At 43.5% G+C, this 26,577-nt stretch overlaps 1 protein-coding gene across 2 annotated transcripts in view; it reads right to left on the reverse strand.

Annotated features, from left to right (window-relative positions):
- Window positions 1-12,723: 12,723 nt before the first annotated feature.
- Window positions 12,724-26,577, reverse strand: part of LOC139548766 (replication protein A 70 kDa DNA-binding subunit-like) — a 55,978-nt gene continuing 42,124 nt past the window's right edge. For both annotated transcript variants that reach the window (XM_071358586.1, XM_071358585.1), the window contains one exon: window positions 12,724-13,648. In XM_071358586.1, coding sequence (XP_071214687.1) covers window positions 13,541-13,648 — 108 coding nt within the window. In that variant the 3' untranslated portion in view covers window positions 12,724-13,540. The remainder of the gene's footprint in view (window positions 13,649-26,577) is intronic.

A 26,577-nucleotide genomic window follows, 5' to 3' on the forward strand; every position in this document is an offset into this window, starting at 1 on the left:
CAGAAATATATATATTTGTATTCCTCTCAGAAACGTACTGTCTCTCTCTCTTCCACTGTTCTATTTCTTCACTGCAGTATAAAAACAGGCATATCTAATCCTGGGAGGTTGAAGTATTGCCCTCAGTGTCACACATCCTTGGCTGCTCTTCTGTCTTGTCTCTATCTGTCAGGGTACAGTGCTCGGCTGGGGACCCAGTCACCCCTCCACATCCATCGGAGCGTCCGGTGGGAGGGGGGCTGTCCAAGGCACCAGCACTGAGAGGCATGAAAGGGGGATTTAGATGTCACCCCACCTGCCGTTTCAGTGGGCTTTAAAAGCCCCTGAGTCAGACCTGGCGTTACACTGCCCTTCCGGCCGGCTCACCGCGGTAAAGTCCCCAGCACGCCTCCGCTTAAAAGACACATCCTCACGATCAAACGTGACATATCTGCCTCTCGCTCGTGTTGCATTCCAGGGTCTCAGAGTCTTAGTGATGTGGGGCTTGTGGCTATACACCAGGCTTCAGTAATCTACAGACATCCCCCACGCAAGCATGAATGCACGCGGGCACACATACACGTAACCTCACACACATACACCCCCCCCGCATGCAGGCAAAAATCCACACCCTCCCCCCACGCACACACACACCCTACAGGCGCTTCATTAGCACACATCAAAGACCTGCCTGGAAACACTGGGGTCACTAATGGCCCAAACAGGGACTTCAATTAAGCAATTCCAATGGGGGGCTAGCTAGCCTGGCGTAGACCAGTGGTGGCTTCAAGGGACAGACTCCTCCCATGCTGCTCTGTTGTGTTATCTGTGTCTCTACAGACCTGCATGCAGCGCCTAAAGCCCCTCTGAAGGATAGTTCTGGCATCGCATAGCATCCTCTCTTTGTAATTATAGCACTTCAGAGTTTATGATACTACATATTTGCTTCATTTTTCCTCCTTAATGTTTGTCACAAAAGCATTCCTCCCTTTGCTTCTCTCCCTTCCTTATTATATGCCCTGAGTTTGTTGTTTTTACTAGGGAAATATGAGGCACAATGGTTGGTAATTAATGATCTAGAATCATGGCTGTAGGGTAAATATCATCTGCCTAGCGAGAGCACTTGACTTGGCTGAGTTAAAGAGGCATCTGGGTGGTGGGTTTGCTCTGCTGCACCAGTTACTGTAGTCTCTGTAGGTTTTCTTCTCTCTCCTCTCTTTGCGTAGCGATAAGATGGCAGTCATTTAGAACGGTGGGGAGGAATAATTATTTAATGACTGCATATAAGCCTATGGCATCTCGGTAATAACTTGAGAAGAGGTTATATCAGTGTGGGGAAGTACCGTTTCAAAATGGCAGAACATTAATACAGGGAGTGGAACCTCCTAGCTTCTGTGTAAATACTTTTAGGAGGATATGTTTCATTGAACATCTCCATCCTTCAGTCTTCACCAACCTGCCTGTCTTACCTCCCCCCTCACACACACATGAAGGGCTACAGGACTTCTTCACATTCAGCCCGGTCTTCAAGGGTCTGTAGAAAGATGTCAAAATAAAATCTGCAGCAGGGCTTGTGTAAAGCTAGATGTGCAGGCGTTCTGTCAGCCAGCAAGACAGTACAGCCCTGAACACCCAGACTCCCATTTTCTTCATTTCATTGCAGAAAAGGTTGCACTGACAGTGAGTAAATAAGCTAAATGTGTGTGTGTATTGTAGAAGGCAGCAGGAGAAATTACCCACAGGAGCACCAGGAAGCCCAGATCACTAAAGACAAAGCAAGGAGCACCAGGAAGCCCAGATCACTTAAGACAGGGCAAGGAGCACCAGGAAGCCCAGATCACTTAAGACAGGGCAAGGAGCACCAGGAAGCCCAGATCACTTAAGACAGGGCAAGGAGCACCAGGAAGCCCAGATCACTTAAGACAGGGCAAGGAGCACCAGGAAGCCCAGATCACTTAAGACAGGGCAAGGAGCACCAGGAAGCCCAGATCACTTAAGACAGGGCAAGGAGCACCAGGAAGCCCAGATCACTTAAGACAGGGCAAGGAGCACCAGGAAGCCCAGATCACTTAAGACAGGGCAAGGAGCACCAGGAAGCCCAGATCACTTAAGTCAGGGCAAGGAGCACCAGGAAGCCCAGATCACTTAAGACAGGGCAAGGAGCACCAGGAAGCCCAGATCACTTAAGACAGGGCAAGGCCTGTGGCGCCCAGATTGTTGCATCTCGAATGGCACCCTATTTCATATATAATGGCTTGCCCTATGGGCCTTGGTCAAAATAAGTGCAATATATAGGGAATTCGGTGCAATTTGGGATGCACCCAGAGACAGGGTAAGGCCTCTAGCTCTCCCCAGGGCAGGCAGAGTTTCAGGGGGTGAACCTGGCCTGCTTGACATGGAAATAAGAACAGACCAGCATCCTGGAGACATACAGACAAACGCGCTCCTTTTCTGAGGCTAAGTCCCAAATGGCACCCTATTCCCTTCTACACAAACTTTTGACCAGAGCACTACGGGTCCTGGTAAAAAGTAGTGCACTAGGAATAGGGTGCCATTTGGGATGCACATCAAGACTTTATTTGTACCTAAATCAAACGAATCGGTATGACTAGATGAGCTTCTGATCAGTTCCCATAAAACTGTGTAGACTAGAGCGACTGTGTAAGGACAGACTCAAGCCATTGAATCTGTGCAAATGAAAAAGGTTGGCGAAGCCAGCAAATGTTCTGCAAATGTACTATTCTGTCTCTGAAGCCCACATTAATAAACCCAGCCATAGTCTCTCCCAGTCTCCCAGGACCAGCAGGCTAACCCTCATAACTAGAATAACATTGCAGGGAAAAACCCTTCGAAAAAGAGACGCTCAAAGCAAAACTACAGTGTGTGAGAGACAGAGGGCAGGAGTGGAGAGGGTTGTGAGAGAAAGGGGATCTGTATTGATGTGGAACAGCTTTCTCTCCAGTTGTGGTGTCCTCCCTACGCACGCACACCCATGTCCCAAAGGCTCACACACTCTTTGGGCGGGAGGGGAACCCACTAGCCCCACCAAACAATTAAAGGCCCTTAAACAGTGAGAGGGAGGAGAGGAGAGAAAGAAGGGCAGCCAGCCACAGAGGCAGCATGAGAGCAGGTCCTTGTTATATAACCAAACAGCCTGTCTAACCTCCACCAGAGGGACCTAAAAATACCTGTTTTTAGACAGAGGGAGGGGTGTGAAGAGGAGAATGGTGCAAACTCTGAAGCAGACAGGCAGGCAGGGAGGGATGGAGGGAGGGAGACAAGCAGGGAGGTAGACAAGCAGAAAGTAAGACAAGCAGGGAGAGAGGGATGGAGGGAGAGATGGAGGGAAGGTGGTGGAGTTGGTGTGAGTGTCTAAGAATAGTAGTCATCGGTGGGGTACTGGTGCACTTTTCCAAGTCATTTAACGTTAACGGCAGTAAGAGGGAAGGTGATAATAGATACACATCAGGTGGTACGAATCGCTGTTTTTCATCCTTGCTGTTACGTCAGGGGGAAAAGAGAGACATTTCAGAGGAAACCAGGAGAGTGGGTGTATGTCTAATATTTCTCTACATGTCAATGAGCTCTGACAGACCAAAGCAGTATTCACACCATGACCTTTCTACTGTCTAATCACCTGTTATCTTGACACTTCATTGAACTCTGAGATGATATCACTCCTCAGTATTCATTGATGAGCAGCTCCTTATTCAACGCAATGGGTCATCCAATTAAAAGAAGCCCAGACAAGGTCAGCTACACCTGTACCCCCAGAAATACACCACAGTGGTTCTCAAAGGGCCTTGTGTCAGATTCAACAAAAGAGCAACATGAAACTTCAAAGTTATTTTGAAATGGGAAGCCTTATCAGGCATAGCAGTTTCACTGATGTGCCAGACCTTTGATGTTCTCCCATTTGTTCTACAGTTTTTTCTTTGTGATGTATGATTTATTATGCATCTCAAAACTCTGCCTGCGCCATCCAAAAGCACTCTGACCGCGTTCCTGTAACAGCTAACAGTTGTTGACAGGATCAGGATCCCAACACCGCATCTGTTAAACACAAGCATGCACACACACACACAACAGCTAGTGACGTTTTAATCTATAAAACAGGGATGACCAAATATGATGATCTAGACCAGACTGGAGCTGAACAATAGACAGCCATGTGTCCGCCTCTTAACTCTGGGTAAACATTTACCTCCAGCACCTCGCAACACGGGGAGTGCATTCTGTACAGCACAGCACACACCCATTAATACACACCACCCATTTAGAAAAAGGAGACTCAGGCTTTTGACTTCTTTTCCAGACATTTGTTTGTTACTCTAACCCACTTTAAAACATGTTTAAGACAAAGATTTTTGATGACTAACATCCATGACAATAGAATCAAACATGCCACCTACTCAACCTGATATGTGGATAGTATACTTAGCCTGTTTGTTTGTTCATCGCCTGGAAATTGCAATGAGTCATATTATCAGTGGCTGCTGCTGTGTGGAGACAAGCCAGCCAATTGTATTTTAGGGGATGTTGAGAATATCTCATCTTAAGTCTTTGTGACTTTACCTTCAGTATGTATAGACCCTCTACTGGAAGCAAAGGAGACAATCAAGAGAGAGAGTGAGGAAGACTCATTGTGATTGAATCCAAAGAAAATATGTATTTTTTAAGAATACGAGCACCGGGAAAAAATGACAGGCAGAGTAACAGGCAGCAGAGAAAAATTACAACAGCAACTCTCTCCATCGCTATCAGCATGTTTTATTCATTGGCATGGCCTTATAATCTAGTGCTTGAGAAAAGCAGACAAAAAGCCCCTATCTATAACCAAATCCAATTAAAGTGGAAACAGGATAGGAGCCAGAGACACATTTCTATTTACAGATTTAATCTACAGCGCTTTTGACAAGCTACAATGGATTATTACTTTATTTGACCACAACAATAATTGCGAATCTCGGCTTTCCACCTGCCAGACATTTGATTGTCAGAGAAATGTTCTGCACTCACTTGAGGAAGCAGGCAAGCAAGTAGGTAGAGATTCTGCCAACTATCTTTCCTCTCTCTAAACACAGGCCTTGGCTGGGTAGTCATTCTAGTGTTGAGCAGAAGCCAGTGCAGCAAAATAGATCCCAGCGCAGAAACATACAACGCTGCTTTTTGACTGTAATACCAGTGTTAAACTAGTGTATACACCCTTATGTAATAGTAGAGAAATTGACATACTTGGTATTCATATCCCTAAAGATATAAAATAACTTCCAAGACTAATTTCAATAGTAAGTTATTCAAAATAGACAAGATCTTGCAACCATGGAGAGGTAAATACCTGTCTATTTATGGAAAAATCACACTTATTAACTCTTTAATCATATCACAGTTTACCTATTTACTTATGGCGCTGCCTACTCCAGAGAACTTGTCTTTCAAATTAGATGACAAAATATACTTACATTTACTTGGAATGGTAAGCCAGACAAAATTAAATGTGCATATTTATATAATGAACATAAGTTTGGGAGAATGAAATTATTAAATATTAAAGCATTGAACCTCTCACTAAAAGCTTCACTCATACAAAAGTTATACTTAAACTCAAAATGGTTCTCCAGTAGATTATTAAGAATGGTTTATCCTCTGTTTAAAAATAGTATTTTTGGTTATAATTTCAAGTTCAACTCAAATAGATATACAGTGGGGAGAACAAGTATTTGATACACTGCCGATTTTGCAGGTTGTCCTACTTACAAAGCATGTAGAGGTCTGTAATTTTTTATCATAGGTACACTTCAACTGTGAGAGACGGAATCTAAAACAAAAATCTTTAAGTAATTAATTAGCATTTTATTGCAGAAATACAGTGGAGACATTGTTAATATTGTAAACGACTATTGTAGCTGGAAACGGCAGATTTTTAATGGAATATCTACATAGGCGTACAGAGGCCCATTATCAGCAACCATCACTCCTGTGTTCCAATGGCACGTTGTGTTAGCTAATCCAAGTTTATCATTTTAAAAGGCTAATTGGTCATTAGAAAACCCTTTTGCAATTGTTAGCACAGCTGAAAACTGATGTTCTGATTAAAGAAGCAATAAAACTGGCCTTCTTTAGACTAGTTGAGTATCTGGAGCATCAGCATTTGTGGGTTCGATTACAGGCTCAAAATGGCCAGAAACAAAGATCTTTCTTCTGAAACTCGTCAGTCTATTCTTGTTCTGAAAAATTAAGGCTATTCCATGCGAGACATTGCCAAGAAACTGAAGATCTCGTACAAAGCTGTGTACTACTCCCTTCACAGAACAGAGCAAACTGTCTCTAACCAGAATAGAAAGAGGAGTGGGAGGCCCCGGTGCACAACTGAGCAAGAGGACAAGTACATTAGAGTGTCTAGTTTGAGAAACAGACGTCTCACAAGTCCTCAACTGGAAGCTTCATGAAATAGTACCTGAAAAACACCAGTCTCAACGTCAACAGTGAAAAAGCGACCCCGGGATGCTGGCCTTCAAGGCAGAGTTCCTCTGTCCAGTGTCTGTGTTCTTTTGCTCATATTCATCTTTTCTTTTTATTAGCCAGTCTGAGATATGGCTTTTTCTTTGCAACTTGCCATCGCCCAGCATCCCGGAGTCACCTCTTCACTGTTGACGTTGAGACTGGTGTTTTGCGGGTACTGTGTGTTATTTCATAGTTTTAATGTCTTCACTACTATTCTACAATGTAGAAAATAGTAAAATAAAGAAAAACCCTGAAATGAGTAAGTCTGTCCAAACTTTTGACTGGTACTGTATATATATATTTTTAACACCGTGGTAAACCCTTTAGGGAAATGCGGCATCGGTAGGAACCACAGGGTGTGCACACACACACACACCCAGGTACTAGCGACGGGGCACCAGCCAGGGTCATGAATCTTGAGAGATAAACACAGTGCTCCATCCATTACAATTACAGCAGCACCCCAGAGGGCCTCCAGCCCAACGGTCTCCATGGTGTCAGGGCCATACTGGGGCCTGTGGGCCTTAACGCTCTGTTTCCTCAGCACAGCACAGCTCAGCACAGCATGCATTACCAACCCACTGGGGCTCACCAGGCACACGCTTAGCCAGAGGAGAGGACACATGGAGCATCACAACTAACAAGGACTGGGGCTGTGTCCCCCAAATGGTAAACAGAAAGCTTCACAATGTGCAATTACTGCCAAAACAATGCTAGCCATTAGCTGACTCATAATCACTCATACATACACTGCACTAAAAGTTACATTGTTAGTCTATTATCATTAGATTACTTTATTTCGCCATTTCAGGGTCTCAATTAGAGACCCATTTTAAGATGAGACCGATAGATGATCAGATTAGTTTTATTGGGGTCTTGGACTCAGTGATCAGATTTCCCATCCAGTTCAGTGCAGAGTGGACAGTCAGTCATGGAGCAGATTGTATTTCTCTAATGGCCCCATTACACCAGTTTCTAAGAATTTATTTAATTGACTCCACAGAGAGTTAACAGTTTCTTACCCAGCATAAATGCTGAAGTGCTCGCCTCAGAAACAGACCATTCTTTCCCCTGAGTCAAATACAAACGTCTACACATGAATGTAGACACATCAGCACACAATTTCTTTCTTCTTCACGTTCTCCACACACTTGCTCCAGTGTGGCGCTCTGCATGTGTAAAACTGTTTGGGGAGTCAACCCTTAGCTACGTGAACACATGGACCCCCCTCAGTGACTGGTACAGTTGACATAAATGAGAATACTGTTCCCCTCATCCAACATGTTGGTAAAATGTCACCATTACTTAACATCGGCTAAAAAAAAGGCAAAAAACAACCGTAAACCTACAAGCAATATATTTGTAAGTGCTCCAGGGGTAACCAGGTTCATACGGTTCACAGTGCTCCATCTATTGCATGGAAAATCAGCAGATCAACTGATTTCTCCAGTTTAAGTGTCCTCTACAGGTGCAGAACACAAATCTGAATATTTACAATTCATCTCACAAATCAAAATCCTCAATAAGAACCGAGACTCATCAAATTTCTAACCATCTGAGTGAAACAGATGAGCAGCACCAGCGTTGGCAGTCAAAGGTTCCCACCAAGCAGCTGTTGATAACAGACAGTGTGCAGCACTGCTCTACAACTCTATCGTATCCACCCATCACAGTATGCTTAGCCAGGCTGGGAGCACTGCACACACTATCTATAAAAGTTAGCCTTGTCACAGTTAGGAGGGCAGAACGCTACATGCCTTCAAGATAATCGGAGCAGTTTGCCATAGCAAAGGCTGTTTGAGGTCTTAACCAGGTTAAGATACATTTCCTCTCTACTCTGAACCCTGTGAATGGAGGGTAGGCGAGGCCATGTCCCAGGCAGTCAGACAGACAGAAGCAGCCATTTTGGTACACAGGTCCCACTCCACCATTCTGTCTGATCTGTTCCATGGAGACTTGCCGTCTTAGCAGAGATATACAGTGCCTTCAGAAAGCTTTCAGTCCGCTTTTTCCACATTTTGTTACGTTACAGCCTTTATCTAAAATGGATTAAATAAAAACATTTCCTCAGCAATCTACACTAAATACCCCATAATGACAAAGCGAAAACAGGTTTTAGAAATACCTTATTTACATACGTAAATATTCAGACCCTTTGCTACGAGACATGAAATTGAGCTCAGGTGCATCCTGTTTCCATTGATCATCCTTGAGATGTTTCTACAACTTGTTTGGGGTCCACCTGTGGTAAATTCAATTGATTGGACATGATTTGGAGCCAGAGCAAAAACCAAGCCATGAGGTCGAAGGAATTGTCCGTAGAGCTCCGGGACAGGATTGTGTCGAGGTACAGATGTGGGGAACGGTACCAAAAACATTCTGCAGCATTGAAGAGTCTTGGTGGTTCCAAACATCTTCCATTTAAGAATGATGAAGGCCACTGTGTTCTTGGGTCCCCAAGAACCCAGCGGCCTTCATCATTCTTAAATGGAAGAAGTTTGGAACCACCAAGACTCTTCCTGTCTGATGAAACCAAGATTGAACTCTTTTGCCTAAATGCCAAGCGTCACGTCTGGAGGAAACCTAGCACCATCCCTACGGTGAAGCATGGTGGGGCAGTATCATGCTGTGGGGATTTTATTCAGCGGCAGGGACTGGGAGACTAGTCAGGATCGAGGCAAAGATGAACAGAGCAAAGTACAGAGAGATCCTCGATGAAAACCTGCTCCAGCGTGCTCAGGACCTCAGACTTGGGCGAAGGTTCATCTTCCAACTGGACAACGACCCTAACCACACAGCCAAGACAACGAAAGGAATGGCTTCGGGACAAGTCTCTGAATGTCTTTGAGTGGCCCAGCCAGAGCCCGGACTTGAACCCGATCTAACATCAATGGAGAGACATGAAAATAGCTGTACAGGTGTGCCAAGCTTGTTGCGTCATACTCAAGAAGACTTGAGGCTGTAATCACTGCCAAAGGTGCTTCAACAAAGTACTGAGTAAAGGGTCTGAATAATTACATAAATGCAATATTTCATTTTTTATTTTTTTTAATAAATTTGCAAACATTTCTAAAAACCTGTTTTTGCTTTGTCATTATCGAGTATTGTGTGTTGATTGATGAGCGAATAAACAATCAAATCAATTTTAGAATAAGGCTGTAACGTAACAAAATGTGGAAAATGTCAAGGGGTTTGAACACTTTCCGAATGCACTGTAGTTTAACAGTAGTGTAGCATCTGGGAGCATATTATAGATGAAGAAGATCCTCTACTGTACTATTCAGACATCTGCTTTCAGGGAGAGATCTGGGAATGTCCTCTGATCCCAAGTCTGATGCTTGTCTGTATTGTCCCTGTATGTGTCTGATGCTGATTACAATCTAACTCCTTCCTATAGGCTTCAATATAGTTTTTATTCAATTTATTCAATTGTAATACTGATTTTGTTGGGTTACAAAGTCGGATTGAAATAGATGTGATTTTTTTGGTCATTTATCTACACAATATATTCCATAATGACAAAGTGAAATGAAAATTCTAGACATTACAAATACAAATTAAATAACTAACATATAGTCACTGCATAAGTATTCACCCCATGTTTTGGCAAACCTAAATTAATTGAGTCAAATTTGGCTCAATAAATCACATAGTAGACTCATTCTGTGTGAAATAATAGGGGTTCACATGATTTTTGAATGACTACCCCTTCCTCTGTTCCCCATACATACATCTGTAAGGTCCCTCAGTCAAGTACTGAATTTCAAGCACAGATTCAACTACAAAGGGCAATGATTGGTAGATGGGTAACAATAACACATCAGACATCGAATATCTCTTTAAGTATGGTCTAGTTAATAATGATGCTGTGGTTGATGTATAAATCACCCAGACCCATCAAAGACAGTCGTCCTTGTGAACTGAGCTGCAGGACAGGAAGGAAACTGCTCAGGAATGTCACAATGAGGCCATTGGTGATTTTAAAATAGAGTACAATGGCTGTGATTGGAGAAAACTGAGGATGGATCAACAATATTATAGTGAGTCCACAATAAATTACCTAAAACTGAAAAAAATTATGCAATTAAACAGAATAAAAATATTCCAAAGCATACATCCTGTGTGCAACAAGGCGCTGAAGTAAAACTATTAAAAAAACACATGGCAAAGGAGTACACTTTTTGTTTGGAGCAAATCCAACAACACATCACTGAGTAACTGCCTCCTTATGTTCAAGCATGGTGGTGGCTGCATCATGGTATGGGTGTGCTTGACATCAGTAAGGACTGGCAAGTTGTTCAGGGTAAAAAGAAACAGGATGGAGCTAAGCACAGGCTAAATCCTAGAGGAAAACCTGCTTCAGCCTGCTTTACTGTATACCAGGCACTGGGAGAGGAATTCACCTTTTAGCATTACAATAACCTACAAAACAAGGACAAATCTAACTGGAGTTGCTTACCAAGACAGTGCATGTACCTGAGTGGCCAAGTTACAGTTTTGACTTAAATCTGCTTGAAAATCTATGGCAGGGTTTGACAATTGATGTCTAGCCATAATCCCCAAAATCTTGACAGTTTGAAGAAATTTGAAAATAATAATTGGTAAGTATAAATATTTCACAATCCATGTGTGCAAAGCTGACTTACCCAAGAAGACTCACAGCTCACTAATCACTGACAAAGGTGTTTCTAAAATGTAATGAGCCAGGGGGGGTGAATAGTTACCTATTAAAAGGTATATTAGTGTTATATTTTCATTAATCGTTAAAAAAAATTAACTTCTTCCGCTTTGAGAGTATTTTGTGTAGATCACTGACCAAATGTTTATTAAATCCCACTTTGTAACACAAAATGTGAAGAAATCCAAGGGGGGTGAATACTTATCATACCCACTGCAGCTCACCTGCCAACCCCCAGGTCCCCATCTGTTGTCAAGGGAATAGTTCAGTGGGAAATACTTCTGAATATTACACAGAAATGTAATTCAGTTTAATTGAATGGGAGTCAGCCAATATGTGTCATGCTAACAAGTATAAAATCTATTCTAAAAGTGCATTAATATCTAATTTTCTATCTAATTGGAAGTCTGCATGGCATAATGGAAATTGGACTGAAATAATCTAGCTAGGTGTAAACGGCTGGCATCTTGTGACGACTCCTCAGGGTAAGCTTGAATGAAGTGAATTATTCGTTCACCATGTTTTAAATGAGTAGTCTACATGCAGGATGTAAGAACTATTTATAATGTGATAGACTTGACTCCCAAAGTCGTCAAAATGTGCTTTGGTTTAATAGTTGGAGTGCCTCCCTCTCAGTTGAGTGTGAGTGCGTCACGGAATTAAGTGTTTGCGCTCAACGACAATCACGGGCTCACCACTCACTGAGCCGAGGTTGTATCCATGGTGACATGTGTGACTGACAGGCCGGGAGTCGGGGGGATTCACAGAGATCCACTCAGCTTTGACACTAGTTAACTTCGGAACCAAAAGACAACAGCCATCAAATGACAACAATGGTGTTACATGGAGGAAACCTCTAGGAATTCTTCCTAGGGGAAAACCACCATATAAAGAAGAGGGTGTCAGTTTGAGAGGTGGGGGGAGGAAGGGGGGAACGAAGACAAGATTGAGCGATATGAGGCACAGCTAAAAATACCATTTTTAACAGTGGGAAGACTGCTTTAATCCATCTACACACAAGGGGCCGAAGACGCAGCGTTCAGCGGAAACGCGATGGTTATCAGAAGAAAAACGGGGAAGAAGAGCTTTATTGATGTTCTGCTTTAATACAACATGGAAGTCAAGACTGCAGGAGGGAATCTGAGGCACATCTGAGCTCCACCTCTGGAGATCGATGTGTGAGTCCCAAATGGCACCCTATTCCCTATACAGTACACTACTTTGGACCAGAGCCTTATGGACCCAGGTCAAAAGTAGCACACGGTAAAGGGAATAGGGTGCCATTTGGGATGTACACAGAGAACCAGATACTGAATAAATCCTTTAAAATGCAGCAACAAAGCAGGCTCCAGACGCCCCACGGCCTCCACCCCACTGCCTTCTCTTTAAATGGGCTGAGACCTGGTTAACCTGCCTGCTGTACATGGTTACACTCAGACATTTTTTTCTGGTTACATTCAGACATAGTGCATTCTAACACATCACATTAACCTGGACACTTTAATCATATCTGACAACAGAAAAAGCTGAAAATATTCATTTAAAAACACCTGACGACTCCATCGCGTTTGACCACAAACAGGTTTATTTTTATGCAATAAACTGACCAAATAGATGTAAAGAAAAATGTCCAAAATATTTTACCTTAATAAGAGATAATGAAAATAATGACAAAAGGTCAACCATGTATCTACATAAATACAGTGAAGAGCATCTCCCAGAAGTCTGCCTGCTCTGTGAGTGAGTGAGAGAGAATGGGCAGGTCCAGGCCAGGCATAGTGATGGTGGGAGCGACAGCGTGAAAGAGAGGGAGCTAGCTACAGCACATACCCCCCCTCTACTTATACAATACACACGGCCGACTTACAACAGACCACACAACGATGATTTCTGAGGTTAAGACCCTCCCATCTGCGTCTCCAGCCCTCCTTATCCAAAATCCCTCTGTGGTTCCATTTTATCCACCACCCAAAACATCAGCAGTTTCAGAAGTCACCCCCCACACAACACCATAACACAGAGGGATATAATACTCGCCCAGCAGCACTCTCTCAAGATTACTGGTTGGTCCAAGAAAACAAAAACAAACTACCAGTACATTTAGCATAAAAAACATATTCAAAGTTCGGTACATGGACACACCTAAATAAAACAAATTAAAAAGTATAGAAGAATGATCCTTTTAGGTTGCATCTGAAATGGCACACAATTCCCCATGTAGTGCACTACTTTTGGTCAAAAGTAGTGCACTACATACAGGATATGGTGCCATTTGGGACGGAACGCAAGACTGGTTCACAGTCAGCCTGGCAGGTTGGAAAGTGCTGCAGATCAGGGGAAAGAGCTTGTACGTAGGCCAAGGGGGCAAAGCGATCGTTCTTATTGGGCGGCAGCCATCTTCCTGATGTTCATGATGAGTCTCTTGCTGTACTCCTTGTGGTCCACAGGTTTCACCTCCATCACCGTGGCCTTGATCCGGGACTCGTCCTAAAGAGACAGGGGAACACATGGAATAGATGTTACATGGTGTCACCCTCCGTGACCTTTCACTGCACTAGCTACCTCTCAATTACTTATCCTTCCTCCCAAAGTGTTAATTCAGTGAAGGGAAGTGAGTAAGTTAAAACTAAATGACTGGTACAAGAAATGTGGTGGAAATTCCCTATAGCCCATGCCTACACCAATCCAATGCTTTTAGATATGTGGGAAGTAGTATATTATTGGGAAGCACACACTGTGTTCGAGATAAGACGGACCAACACAAACAATGGCCATGTGCAATAGATCACCTGCTGGGTATAGACGAACAGTGGCCATTCAACTATTAGAATCGTAGGGAAATTAACAGAAAAACATGGCTGATGTTCTGTGGTGAAAGGAGATAGGACGGATACCCGCTGCTTTTAACGGTTGGTCTACACGGTCTGTTTGGACTTTTACTGGAATGCATGTTATACAAGCCTGTGCATCTAAGGACAAAGCTTGGATTCCCCACAGGTGACTGACTGCAGGTTCAGTCAGAGACAGCAGCACTAAGTAGGCAGGCAGCCTGGTACCAGAGAGATACGTACTTCTCTAACACGTTTAATAGCCTGTATTTAAAATCATCAACTAAAATCTGCTGTCTGGCATTTAGATGGATGATGCAACCTCCCTGCACTGCGACAGAGACAGCGTTTAAATGTTTTCACCACCTCCGCATCGGTCTAGACTAGAGAAGGTCATCCACCTGGTCCATCACTCTTTAAACAGGAGGCTACAGTCACCTGCTCTTCGCAAATGGCACCCTCTTCCCCTACATAATGCACTATTTTTGATCAGAGCCCTATCGCTCCTGGTCAAAAGTAGTGCACTATGTAGGGAAAAGGGGGCCATTTGGGACGTAGTCAGTCACTTTGTCTCCACTAATCGCTCTGGAACCACTAGAGGTGAGCTGGAAGACATGTTCCTGTCGATTGACTCTCACTCCTATTAGAGCCTAACAAGAAATCCCATCCTAGCAGCCCTTACATAACACAGGTTCGTATTCATAAGCGCACACTGTAGCAAAACGTTTTCCAACGGAAAGCTAAAATACGTGCCTGTAGATGCAAGTTTCATTCGACAGTCATCACCATTCTACAGTCTCTCTCTCTCTGCAAAACTCCACAGAACAATCCTCAGGCATGGGTATTTCAATTTTTTTTATTTAACTAGGCAAGTCAGTTAAGAACAAATTCTTATTTACAATGACGGCCTATCCCGCCCAAACCCTAACCCGGATAACGCTGGGCCAATTGTGCACCGCCCTATGGAACTCCCAATCACGGCCGGTTGTGATACAGCCTGGAATAATAGCTATGCTGCTGCTAAAATGCTAATTGTACACAGCGGACACAAAAGATCAAAATGCTGCAATCAATTGCCAATATAGAGTTCTCAGAGAAGAAATGTAAATTTCCTGTGCGGAGTGAGCATTGTTCTAGAATGCTAATGTATGTGCAGGTGGCGGGGCAGGGTGCAAAGCGGGGCGAGGGAGTGTCATAGGGTGCGTGACAGAAGGAAATTAGGGATGTTGAGCTCAGGGAGGAGTCAGGCCCAGGCTGAGGGCAGCGAGTCAGGCCCACACAGCCATCCAGACACTAACGAATAAGACAAAAACAGGCTTAGTAGCCTGGATTGCCTGGCCCTAAATCACTAACAGTTCTGCTAGAGAACAGCAGCTACAACAGCTCCAAAGCACTGTGATTAACATCTGGCTTAAACTTTAGAGAGCTTCTGCTGCTTGAGGCTTGGCTGTCTGAGGAAGAAGAGAGGTGTTGTAGCACCTCTCTCTCACATGGGCTTGGAAAAACGTATTTAAAAAAAGGTTCTGCCCTGTGGTTACGCCTCACTCCATTAGGTTCAGCTAAAAAGCTAGTTATGCAGTCTGGATGTTTGTGTATTCATACTGGCCTATCTGCCTTCTCTAACCAGGGCCAGATAAAACGCTTGAGAAAGTATACAGTAACGTTATGGTTCAGTGGATGACCTCAGGCATGCAGGGTTTGACTTCTGCAGACATATGCAGCCTGTGGTCCACTGAACACCTCACATTTACAATAGCAGTTATTACTGTAATATTATTTTTACAGGAAAACATTTTTTGAACAATGGTTTGAATTGTCCACTGTTCATCAAATAATTTGAGTGCTAGCTGCAGTGGATATCTTCTCATTTCTACAGCAAGAAACAAGAATGACGTAACAATGGTTGCATTGTGTGTGTTAAATAGTCATTTATTTAAAAATATATATACAGTGGGAAGAACAAGTATTTGATACACTGCCGATTTTGCAGGTTTTCCTACTTACAAAGCATGTAGAGGTCTGTAATTTTTTATCATAGGTACACTTCAACTGTGAGACGGAATCTAAAACAAAAATCCTGAAAATCACATTGTATGATCTTTAAGTAATTAATTTGCATTTTATGGCATGACATAAGTATTTGATACATCAGAAAAGCAGAACTTAATATTTGGTACAGAAACCTTTGTTTGCAATTACAGAGACCATACGTTTCCTGTAGTTCTTGACCAGGTTTGCACACACTGCAGCAGGGATTTTGGCCCACTCCTCCATACAGACCTTCTCCAGATCCTTCACGTTTCGGGGCTGTCGCTGGGCAATACGGACTTTCAGCTCCCTCCAAAGATTTTCTATTGGGTTCAGGTCTGGAGACTGGCTAGGCTACTCCAGGACCTTGAGATGCTTCTTACGGAGCCACTCCTTAGTTGCCCTGGCTGTGTGTTTCCATCTTCAATGCTCTTACTGAGGGAAGGAGGTTGTTGGCCAAGATCTCACGATACATGGCCCCATCCATCCTCCCCTCAATACGGTGCAGTCGTCCTGTCCCCTTTGCAGAAAAGCATCCACAAAGAATGATGTTTCCACCTCCATGCTTCACGGTTGGGATGGTGTTCTTGGGGTTGTACTCATCCTTCTTCCTCCAAACACGGCGAGTGGAGTTTAGACCAAAAAGCTCTATTTTGTCTCATCAGACCACATGACCTTCTCCCATTCCTCCTCTGGATCATCCAGATGGTCATTGGCAAACTTCAGACGGAACTGGACATGCGCTGGCTTGAGCAGGGGGACCTTGCGTGCGCTGCAGGATTTTAATCCATGACGGCGTAGTGTGTTACTAATGGTTTTCTTTGAGACTGTGCTCCCAGCTCTCTTCAGGTCATTGACCAGGTCCTGCCATGTAGTTCTGGGCTGATCCCTCATGATCATTGATGCCCCACGAGGTGAGATCTTCATGGAGCCCCAGACCGATTTTCTAATAATTGCGCCAACAGTTGTTGCCTTCTCACCAAGCTGCTTGCCTATTGTCCTGTAGCCCATCCCAGCCTTGTGCAGGTCTACAATTTTATCCCTGATGTCCTTACACAGCTCTCTGGTCTTGGCCACTGTGGAGAGGTTGGAGTCTGTTTGAGTGTGTGGACAGGTGTCTTTTATATAGGTAATGAGTTCAAACAGGTGCAGTTAATACAGGTAATGAGTGGAGAACAGGAGGGCTTCTTAAAGAAAAACTAACAGGTCTGTGAGAGCCGGAATTCCTACTGGTTGGTAGGTAATCAAATACTTATGCAATAAAATGCAAATGAATTACTTAAAAATCATACAATGTGATTTTCTGGATTTTTGTTTTAGTCTCTCACAATAGAAGTGTACCTATGAAAAAATTACAGACCTCTACATGCTTTGTAAGTAGGAAAACCTGCAAAATCGGCAGTGTATCAAATACTTGTTCTCCCCACTGAACCGCAAAAAAAAAATATATATAATTCCCGAAAATGATGTCATGGCTTTAAAGGGCTCTGATAGGCTAATTGACATAATTTGAGTCAATTGGAGGTGTACCTGTGGATATATTTCAAGGCCTACCTTCAAACTCAGTGCCTCTTTGATTGACATCATGGGAAAATCAAAAGAAATCAGCAACGGCCTCAGGGAAAAAATTGACCTCCACAAGTCTGGTTCATCCTTGGGAGCAATTTCCAAACGGCTGAAGGTACCACGCTCATCTGTACAAACAGTAGTATGCCGCTCAGCAAGGAGACGCATTCTGTCTCCTTGAGATAAACGTACTTTTTGGGAGAAAAGTGCAAATTAATCCCAGAACAACAGCAAAGGACCTTGTGAAGATGCTGGAGAAAACAGGTTCAGAAGTATCATATCCACAGTAAAACGAGTCCTATATCGACATAACCTGAAAGGCCTCTCATCAAGGAAGAAGCCACTGCTCCAAAACAGCCATAAAAAAAGCCAGACTACGGTTTGCAACTGCACATGGGGACAAAGATCGTACTTTTGGAGAAATGTCCTCTGGTCTGATGAAACAAAAATAGAACTGTTTGGCCATAATGACCATCGTTGTGTTTGGAGGAAAAAGGGAGAGGCTTGCAAGCCGAAGAACACCATCCCAACCGTGAAGCATGGGGGTGGCAGCATCATGTTATGGGGGTGCTTTGCTGCAGGAGGGACTGGTGCACTTCAAAATTAGATGGCATCTTGAGGTAGGAAAATTATGTAGATATATTGAAGCAAGATCAAGACATCAGTCAGGAAGTTGAGCTTGGTCACAAATGGGTCTTCCAAATGGACAATGACCCCAAGCATACTTCCAAAGTTGTGGCAAAACGGTCAAGTCAAGGTATTGGAGTGGCCATCACAAAGCCCTGACATCAATCCTATAGAAAGTTTGTTGGCAGAACTGTTAAAGCGTGTGCGAGCAAGGAGGTCTCCAAACCTGACTCAGTTACACCAGCTCTGTCAGGAGGAATGGGCCAAAATTCACCCAACTTAATGTGGAAGGCTACCCGAAACGTTTGACCCAAGTTAAACAATTGAAAAGGCAATGCTACCAAATACTAAATGAGTATATGTAAATGTCTGACCCACTGTGAATGTGATGAAAGAAATAAAAGCTGAAATAAATCACTTTACTATTATTCTGACATTTCACATTCATAAAATAAAGAGGTGATCCTAACTGACCTAAGACAGGGAATTTTTACTAGGATTAAATGTCAGAAATGGTGAAAAACTGAGTTAAATGTATTTGGCTAAGGTGTATGTAAACTGTATATACACTGCTCAAAAAAATAAAGGGAACACTTAAACAACACAATGTAACTCCAAGTCAATCACACTTCTGTGAAATCAAACTGTCCACTTAGGAAGCAACACTGATTGACAATAAATTTCACATGCTGTTGTGCAGATGGAATAGACAACAGGTGGAAATTATAGGCAATTAGCAAGACACCCCCAATAAAGGAGTGGTTCTGCAGGTGGTGACCACAGACCACTTCTCAGTTCCTATGCTTCCTGGCTGATGTTTTGGTCACTTTTGAATGCTGGCGGTGCTTTCACTCTAGTGGTAGCATGAGACGGAGTCTACAACCCACACAAGTGGCTCAGGTAGTGCAGCTCATCCAGGATGGCACATCAATGCGAGCTGCGGCAAGAAGGTTTGCTGTGTCTGTCAGCGTAGTGTCCAGAGCATGGAGGCGCTACCAGGAGACAGGCCAGTACATCGGGAGACGTGGAGGAGGCCGTAGGAGGGCAACAACCCAGCAGCAGGACCGCTATCTCCGCCTTTGTGCAAGGAGGAGCACTGCCAGAGCCCTGCAAAATGACCTCCAACAGGCCACAAATGTGCAGTTAGCGAGGTGCGCGCTAATAGCGTTTCTTGCTCTGCATGGGTAACGCTGCTTCGAGGGTGGATGTTGTCGATGTGTTCCTGGTTCGAGCCCAGGTAGGAGCGAGGAGAGGGACGGAAGCTATACTGTTACACTGGCAATACTAAAGTGCCTATAAGAACATCCAATAGTCAAAGGTATATGAAATACAAATAGTAGAGCGAGAAATAGTCCTATAACTCCTATAATAACTACAACCTAAAACTTCTTACCTGGGAATATTGAAGACTCATGTTAAAAGGAACCACCAGCTTTCATATGTTCTCATGTTATGAGCAAGGAACTTAAACGTTAGCTTTCTTACATGGCACATATTGCACTTTTACTTTCTTCTCCAACACTTTGTTTTTGCATTATTTAAACCAAATTGAACATGTTTCATTATTTATTTGAGGCTAAATTGATTTTATTGATGTATTATATTAAGTTAAAATACGTGTTCATTCAGTATTGTTGTAATTGTCATTATTACAAAAAATTATCAAAAATAAAATAATCGGCATTGGCTTTTTTTGGTCCTCCAATAATCGGTATCGGCGTTGAAAAATCAGAATCGGTCGACCTCTAGCATCAATGTGTCGGAGGAAACAACGTACACCTGGGGACCGTGTCCGCATGCATTGCACACGGCTCGCCACAGGTGTCGCTAGAGCGTAATGGGACAAGGACAACCCGGCTGGCCAAACCATCCCCTAACGACGCTGGGCCAATTGTGCGCCGCCTCATGGGTCTCCCGGTCGCGGCCGTCTGCGACATAGCCTGAGATCGAACCAGGATCTGTAGTGACGCAGTGCCTTAGACCCCTTGGGAGGCCCCCTTTCTGTAATAGTCCTAAATGTGCCAGCGTTGCTATCTATGGTAGATAGTTGGAGCAGAAACCTGACTAACCAAATCACACATGAAAAGGGCATCAGTCTCTCAGGCGCAGCAGAGATGAAGGGTGGTCTAGAAATGGTCTCTCCTCATTCTCTACCATCTAATGAGTGACTCCCTCAGGACTCTGCTTTAGTCCCCCAACTAACTCACCCTCACCTCCCCTTCCTCCCCCCAGCACACACGGCTCTCTCAGGCTCACAGCATCACACACCAACCCACCCGCACTGCAGTTCCACAAGGGAGTGTGACAGAGTTTGTCAAGTGAGTAGTGTTGGTCACATCTTGCCAGAAAGGCAGGATTTGTGGGCAAAGCGAGGAGAATCAGGCTGCCGCTTGCTATGCAAATCCACAGCACTTCTGCTTCTCCTGGCATAGTACTACTGCACTGGGCCCACCATGGGTGGGAATTGGATGGAAGGCAGACTTCTATGAGAGCTTGACATGGTATTATGTCCGATGTGCCCTCTTTTCTAGTCACCCAGACAGACAACCAGTGGAGACCCAGACAGACAACCAGTTACAAGGACTAGGCTGTCTGGGCCAAGAGAGGAAAGTGAGAGCTAGGGGGAGAGAATAAGAGCACCGTACGACGTTATAGCTGTGTTACGATCACATATAGGCCAATTGTACTTACTTATTAATTATTATAACTTGAAACAAAATTCTGACTATGCTTCTCTCGCCTGATTCCTCAAACAATGATCAAATATATTGTCAGCAGACATGGCTAAGCTGCATCTCTTCTAACAACACAAAATCATGTCTCTGCTAGTCTGTCTATAGTCAGCGCAGCAGGTAGGTAGCCTCTGGAAGCGCTGAAATGGACTTCGTATAATGCATCCAGTACCTTCGGAAAGTATTCAGACCCCTTGACCTTTTCCATATTTTGTTACATTCCAGCCTTATTCTAAAACGGCAATCTACACACAATACTCCCATAATGACAAAGCAAAAACAGGTATTTGGAAATGTTTGCAAAAAAATACCTTATTTACATAAGTATTCAGACCCTTTGCTATGAGACACGAAATTGAGCACAGGTGCATCCTGTGTCCATTGATCATCCTTGAGATGTTTCTGTAACTTGATCGGAGTCCACCTGTGATAAATTCAATTGATTGGACATGATCTGGAAAGGCACACACCTGTCTATATAAGGTCCCACCATTGACAGTGCATATAAGACCAAAAACCAAGCCATGAGGTTGAAGGAATTGTCCATAGCGCGCCGAGACAGGATTATATCGACGCACAGATCTGGGGAAGGGTACCAAAATATTTCTGCAGCATTGCTGTCCCCAAGAACAGTGGCCTCCATCATTCTTAAACGTTAGAAGTTTGGAACCACCAAGACTCTTCCTAGAGCTGGCCGCCCAGGCTAACTGAGCAATCGGAGGAAAAGGGCCTTGGTCAGGGAGGTGACCAAGAATCCGATGGTCCCTGTGACAGAGCTCTAGAGTTCCTCTGTGGAGATGGGAGAACCTTCCAGAAGGACAACCATCTCTGCAGCACAGTGGTGGTGGTGGCAGCATCAGCATGCTGTGAGGGTGTTTTTCAGACTGTGAGACTAGTCAGGATCGAGGGAAAAATTAACAGAGCAAAGAGAGATCCTTGATGAAAAACTGCTCCCGAGCGCTCAGGACCTCAGACTGGGGCGAAGGTTCACCTTCCAACAAGACAACGCAGGAGTGGCTTCGAGACACGTCTCTGCATGTCCTTGAGTGGCCCAGCCAGAGCCCGGACTTGAACCCAATCTAACGTCTCTGGAAACCTGAAAAAGCTGTGCAGCAAAGCTCCCCATCCAACCTGACAGAGCTTAAGAGGATCTGCAGAGAAGAATGGGAGAAACTCCCCAAATCCATGTGTGCCAAGCTTGTAGCGTCATAACCAAGAAGACCCAAGGATGTAATTGCTGCCAAAGCTGCTTCAAAGTACTGAGTAAAGGGTCTGAATACTTATGCAAATGTGATCTTAAAAAAATAATCAGCAAATATTGAAAAACCTGTTTTTGCTTTGTCATTATGGGTATTATGTGTAGATTGATGTGGGAAAAAACTATTAAATCAATTTTAGATTAAGGCCGTAACTTAACAAAATGTGGAAAAAGTCAAGTGGTCTGAATACTTTCCGGAGGCACTATAATTAGATGAGAAAACTATCTCCAATGACTGATGCAAACTGCTGCTTTGTTTCCCCCGACGTGCCGTCCAACACTGCTGCTCTCATATGATGCTATAGTACTGAGGCTCTAGTAATGCTGGTAGGAGTCATTAACCATGGCAACCAAGAAACAAAAACATGAGCTTTTTGTCAATTAGTGATGGGGGGGGGGGGGTAATCGATAGTTACCTATGGATATTATTTGAAGATATATATTATCGTTTTGACAATATTGCAATATAATTTTTGCACCGGCTGTACTTGTACAAGAACTCCTTCATAGCTTGTTCTCCATCTTCTTTTTAAATAGGGAAACAATTTGTCTTCAGCACTTTTATTCCCGTGACTGATCACAACTTGTTTTCTTCTGGGTCTCTTGTCCCGCTGCAGCATACATATGGTGAGCAATATGTTTGGAACATCGAATCGCAATAAAATCCCAGAACCGAAATGCATATAGAATCGTGAGTACAACAATACATATCGTTTCGGCACCAACGTATCATGATGCTATCGTATTGTGAAGGGCCTGGCAATTCCCAGCCCTAATGTCAATATGAGACCCTTACATTGTTCATCCTACATTTATTTTCATTTAACCTTTATTTACCTAGGAAAGTCAGTTGAGAAAAAATTCTTATTTACTATGACGGTCTACCAAAAGGCAAAAAGCCTCCTGCGGGGACGGGGAGCAGGGATACATAAAAAAACATTAAAAAATAATAATAATATATATAGGACAAAACACACATCACGACAAGAGACAACACAACATAAAGAGACCTAAGACGACAACACAGCATGGTAGCAACACAACATGGCAGCAGCACAACATGGTGGCAGCACAAAACATGGTACAAACATTATTGGGCACAGTCAACAGCAGAAAGGGCAAGAAGGTAGAGACAACAATATATCACACAAAGCAGCCACAACTGTCAATAAGAGTGTCCATGATTGAGTCTGAATGAAGAGATTGAGATAAAACTGTCCCGTTTGAGTGTTTGTTGCAGCTCGTTCCAGTCGCTAGCTGCAGCGAACTGAAAAGACGAGCGACCCAGGGATGTGTGTGCTTTGGGGACCTTTAACAAAATGTGACTGGCAGAACGGATGTTGTATGTGGGGGATGAGGGCTGCAGTAATTCTCTCAGATAGGGGGGAGTGAGGCCTTAGAGGGTTTTATAAATAAGCATCAACCAGTGGGTCTTGCAACAGGTATACAGAGTTGACCAGTTTACAGAGGAGTATAGAGTGCAGTGATGTGTCCTATAAGGAGCATTGGTGGCAAATCTGATGGCCGAATGGTAAAGAACAGCTAGCCGCTCGAGCACACCCTTACCTGCCGATCTATAAATTACATCTCCGTAATCTAGCACGGGTAGGATGGTCATCTGAATCAGGGTTAGTTTGGCAGCTGGGGTGAAAGAGGAGCGATTACGATAGATGAAACCAAGTCTAGATTTAACTTTAGTCTACAGCTTTGATATGTGCTGAGAGAAGGACAGTGTACCGTCTAGCCATACTCCCAAGTACTTGTATGAGGTGACAACCTCAATCTCTAAACCCTCAGAGGTAGTAATCACACAGGTGGGGCCTTCTTACCAAACCACATTACCTTTGTTTTGGAGGTGTTCAGAACAAAGTTAAGGGTAGAGAAAGCTTGTTGGACACTAAGAAAGCTTTGTTGTAGAGCATTTAACACAAAATCCGTGCAGGGGCCAGCTAAGTATAATACTGTATCATCTGCATATAAATGGATGAGAGAGCTTCCTACTGCCTGAGCTATGTTGTTGATGTAAATTGAGAAGAGTGTGGGGCCTAGGATTGAGCCTTGGGGTACTCCCTTGGTGACAGGCAGTGGCTGAGACAGCATATTTTCTGAATTTATACACTGCACTCTGAGGTAGTTAGCAAACCAGGCCAAAGACCCCTCAGAGACACCAATATTCCTTAGCCGGCCCACAAGAATGGAATGATCTACCGTATCAAAAGCGTTGGCCAAGTCAATAAAAATAGCAGCACAACATTGCTTAGAATCACGGGCAATGGTGATATCATTGAGGACCTTTAAGGTTGCAGTGACACATCCATAACCTGAGCGGAAACCAGATTGCATACCATAGAAAATACTATAGACATCAAGAAAGCCAGTCAGTTGCTTATTGACAAGCTTTTCCAACACTTTTGATCAACAGGGCAAAATAGAAATAGGCCTATAACAGTTAGGATCAACTTGATCTCCTCCTTTAACTTCTCTAGGATAGGGTGCAGAGTTTTCACTTAGGGAAAAATAGCGTGCGCAATTTCAACTTCGTGCTACTCATCCCCAGAATATAAGATATGCATATAATTAGTAGATTTGGATAGAAAACACTCTGAAGTTTCTAAAACAGTTTGAATCATATCTGTAAGTATAACAGAACTTATATAGCAGTCAAAACCCTGAGGACTAACTTTTTTATTGTTCAGTTCCTCTATGTTCAATGGATTGTGTTGGGCAAACCAGAATTCTAATCAGTAAATGCGCAGTTTCTACTGCTTCCACTGGATGTCGCCATTGTATGGAAAATGGTTAAGGTTTTTTCTTAGTGAGGTGAAAAAGATATTAACCCGGAAGTGGAGTGACGTCGTTTGTTTATGTTTGAGATTTGGGCAAGACATGAAATGTTCCGTGAGTTTGTTGATATCCTGTATTGAAAACAGATTGACCTGTCTTCAATTTGATCGATTATTAACGTTTACAAATACCTTAAGCTGTATTACAAAAGTACTTTGAAATGTTTTGGCAAAGTTTAGAGGTAATTTTTTTTTAGATATTGTGTCGTGATTTTGCTCAAATTGAACGCTGTTTTTCCTGGTACAACGGCGCCAAATAAATGGACAATTTGGATATATATGGACGGAATTAATCGAACTAAAGGACCACTTGTGATGTTTATGGGACATATTGGAGTGCCAACAAAAGAATCTCATAAAAGGTAATGCGTTTTTTATATTTTATTTCTGCGTTTTGAGTAGCGGCGGCATGGTTGAAATATGCTTCTCTCTCTTTGTTTACTATGGTGTATCCTCAGATAATAGCATCGTTTGCTTTCGCCGAAAAGCCTTTTTGAAATCTGACATGTTGGCTGGATTCACAACGAGTGTAGCTTTAATTTGATATCTTATATGTGTGATTTAATCAAGTTTAATTTTATATAATTTTTTTGAATTTGGCGCTCTACATTTTGACATGGCTGTTGGGACGCAAGCGTCCCATCTGTCCCAGAGAGGTTAAATAAAGAACGACCCGTGGCTGCCTTCCAAGCAATGGGAACCTCCCCAGAAAGGAGAGACCGGTTAAAAAGGTTGGAGATAGGCTTGGCGATGATCGGGGCAGCAACCTTAAAGAAGAAAGGGTCTAAACCATCTGACCCAGATGGAGCTCCTCGGACTCAGTGACTGCCTGCAGGGAGAAACTTTGTAGCGGGGCAGGGGGAAAAGAGGGAGAAGCATCGGGGATAGTCGCATTAGAAGGGGTGGGAGATGAGGAAATGTTGGACGGGCAAGGAGGCATGGCTGAGTCAAATAGGAATCCTGACTTAATGAAGTGGTGATTAAAGAGCTCAGCCATGTGCTTCTTGTCAGTAACAACCACATAATCAACTTTAAGGGACACGGGCAGCTGTGAGGAGGAGGGTTTATTCTCCAGGTCTTTTAACCGTTTTCCAGAACTTCTTGGTGTTAGACCCACAGAGAGAGAACTGCTCCTTAAAGTAACTAACTTTGGCCTGATTATTTGTGAGGATAACATCAAGAAGAGTAGCCTGGGTGTTTGGGAGTCATACCTTGTGGGATTGGTAATAATCTGAGAAAGATTTAGGGAGTCCCATTGCTTTAGGACTTGGTCAGGTGGTTTAAGCATGTCCCAGATTAGGTCACCTAGCAGGTCAAATTCAGACTTGGTGTAAGGGGCCAGGAGAGAGCTTAGGGCAGGTAGGGTACAGGCCGGTGCTGATGGAGGACAATAGCACCCAGCAACAGTCAACAGAGAGATATTTGAAAGTTTAATACTTAAAACCAGAAAATCTAATTGACTGGGGACAGACTTGGTGGAGACAACCGAGCTACATCAGAAAACATTCTCTACAACCTAGCTACACAACTCAAC

This window comes from Salvelinus alpinus, chromosome 22 (genome assembly GCF_045679555.1).
Source record: "Salvelinus alpinus chromosome 22, SLU_Salpinus.1, whole genome shotgun sequence".
In the NCBI taxonomy this organism is placed as follows: Eukaryota; Metazoa; Chordata; class Actinopteri; order Salmoniformes; family Salmonidae; genus Salvelinus; species Salvelinus alpinus.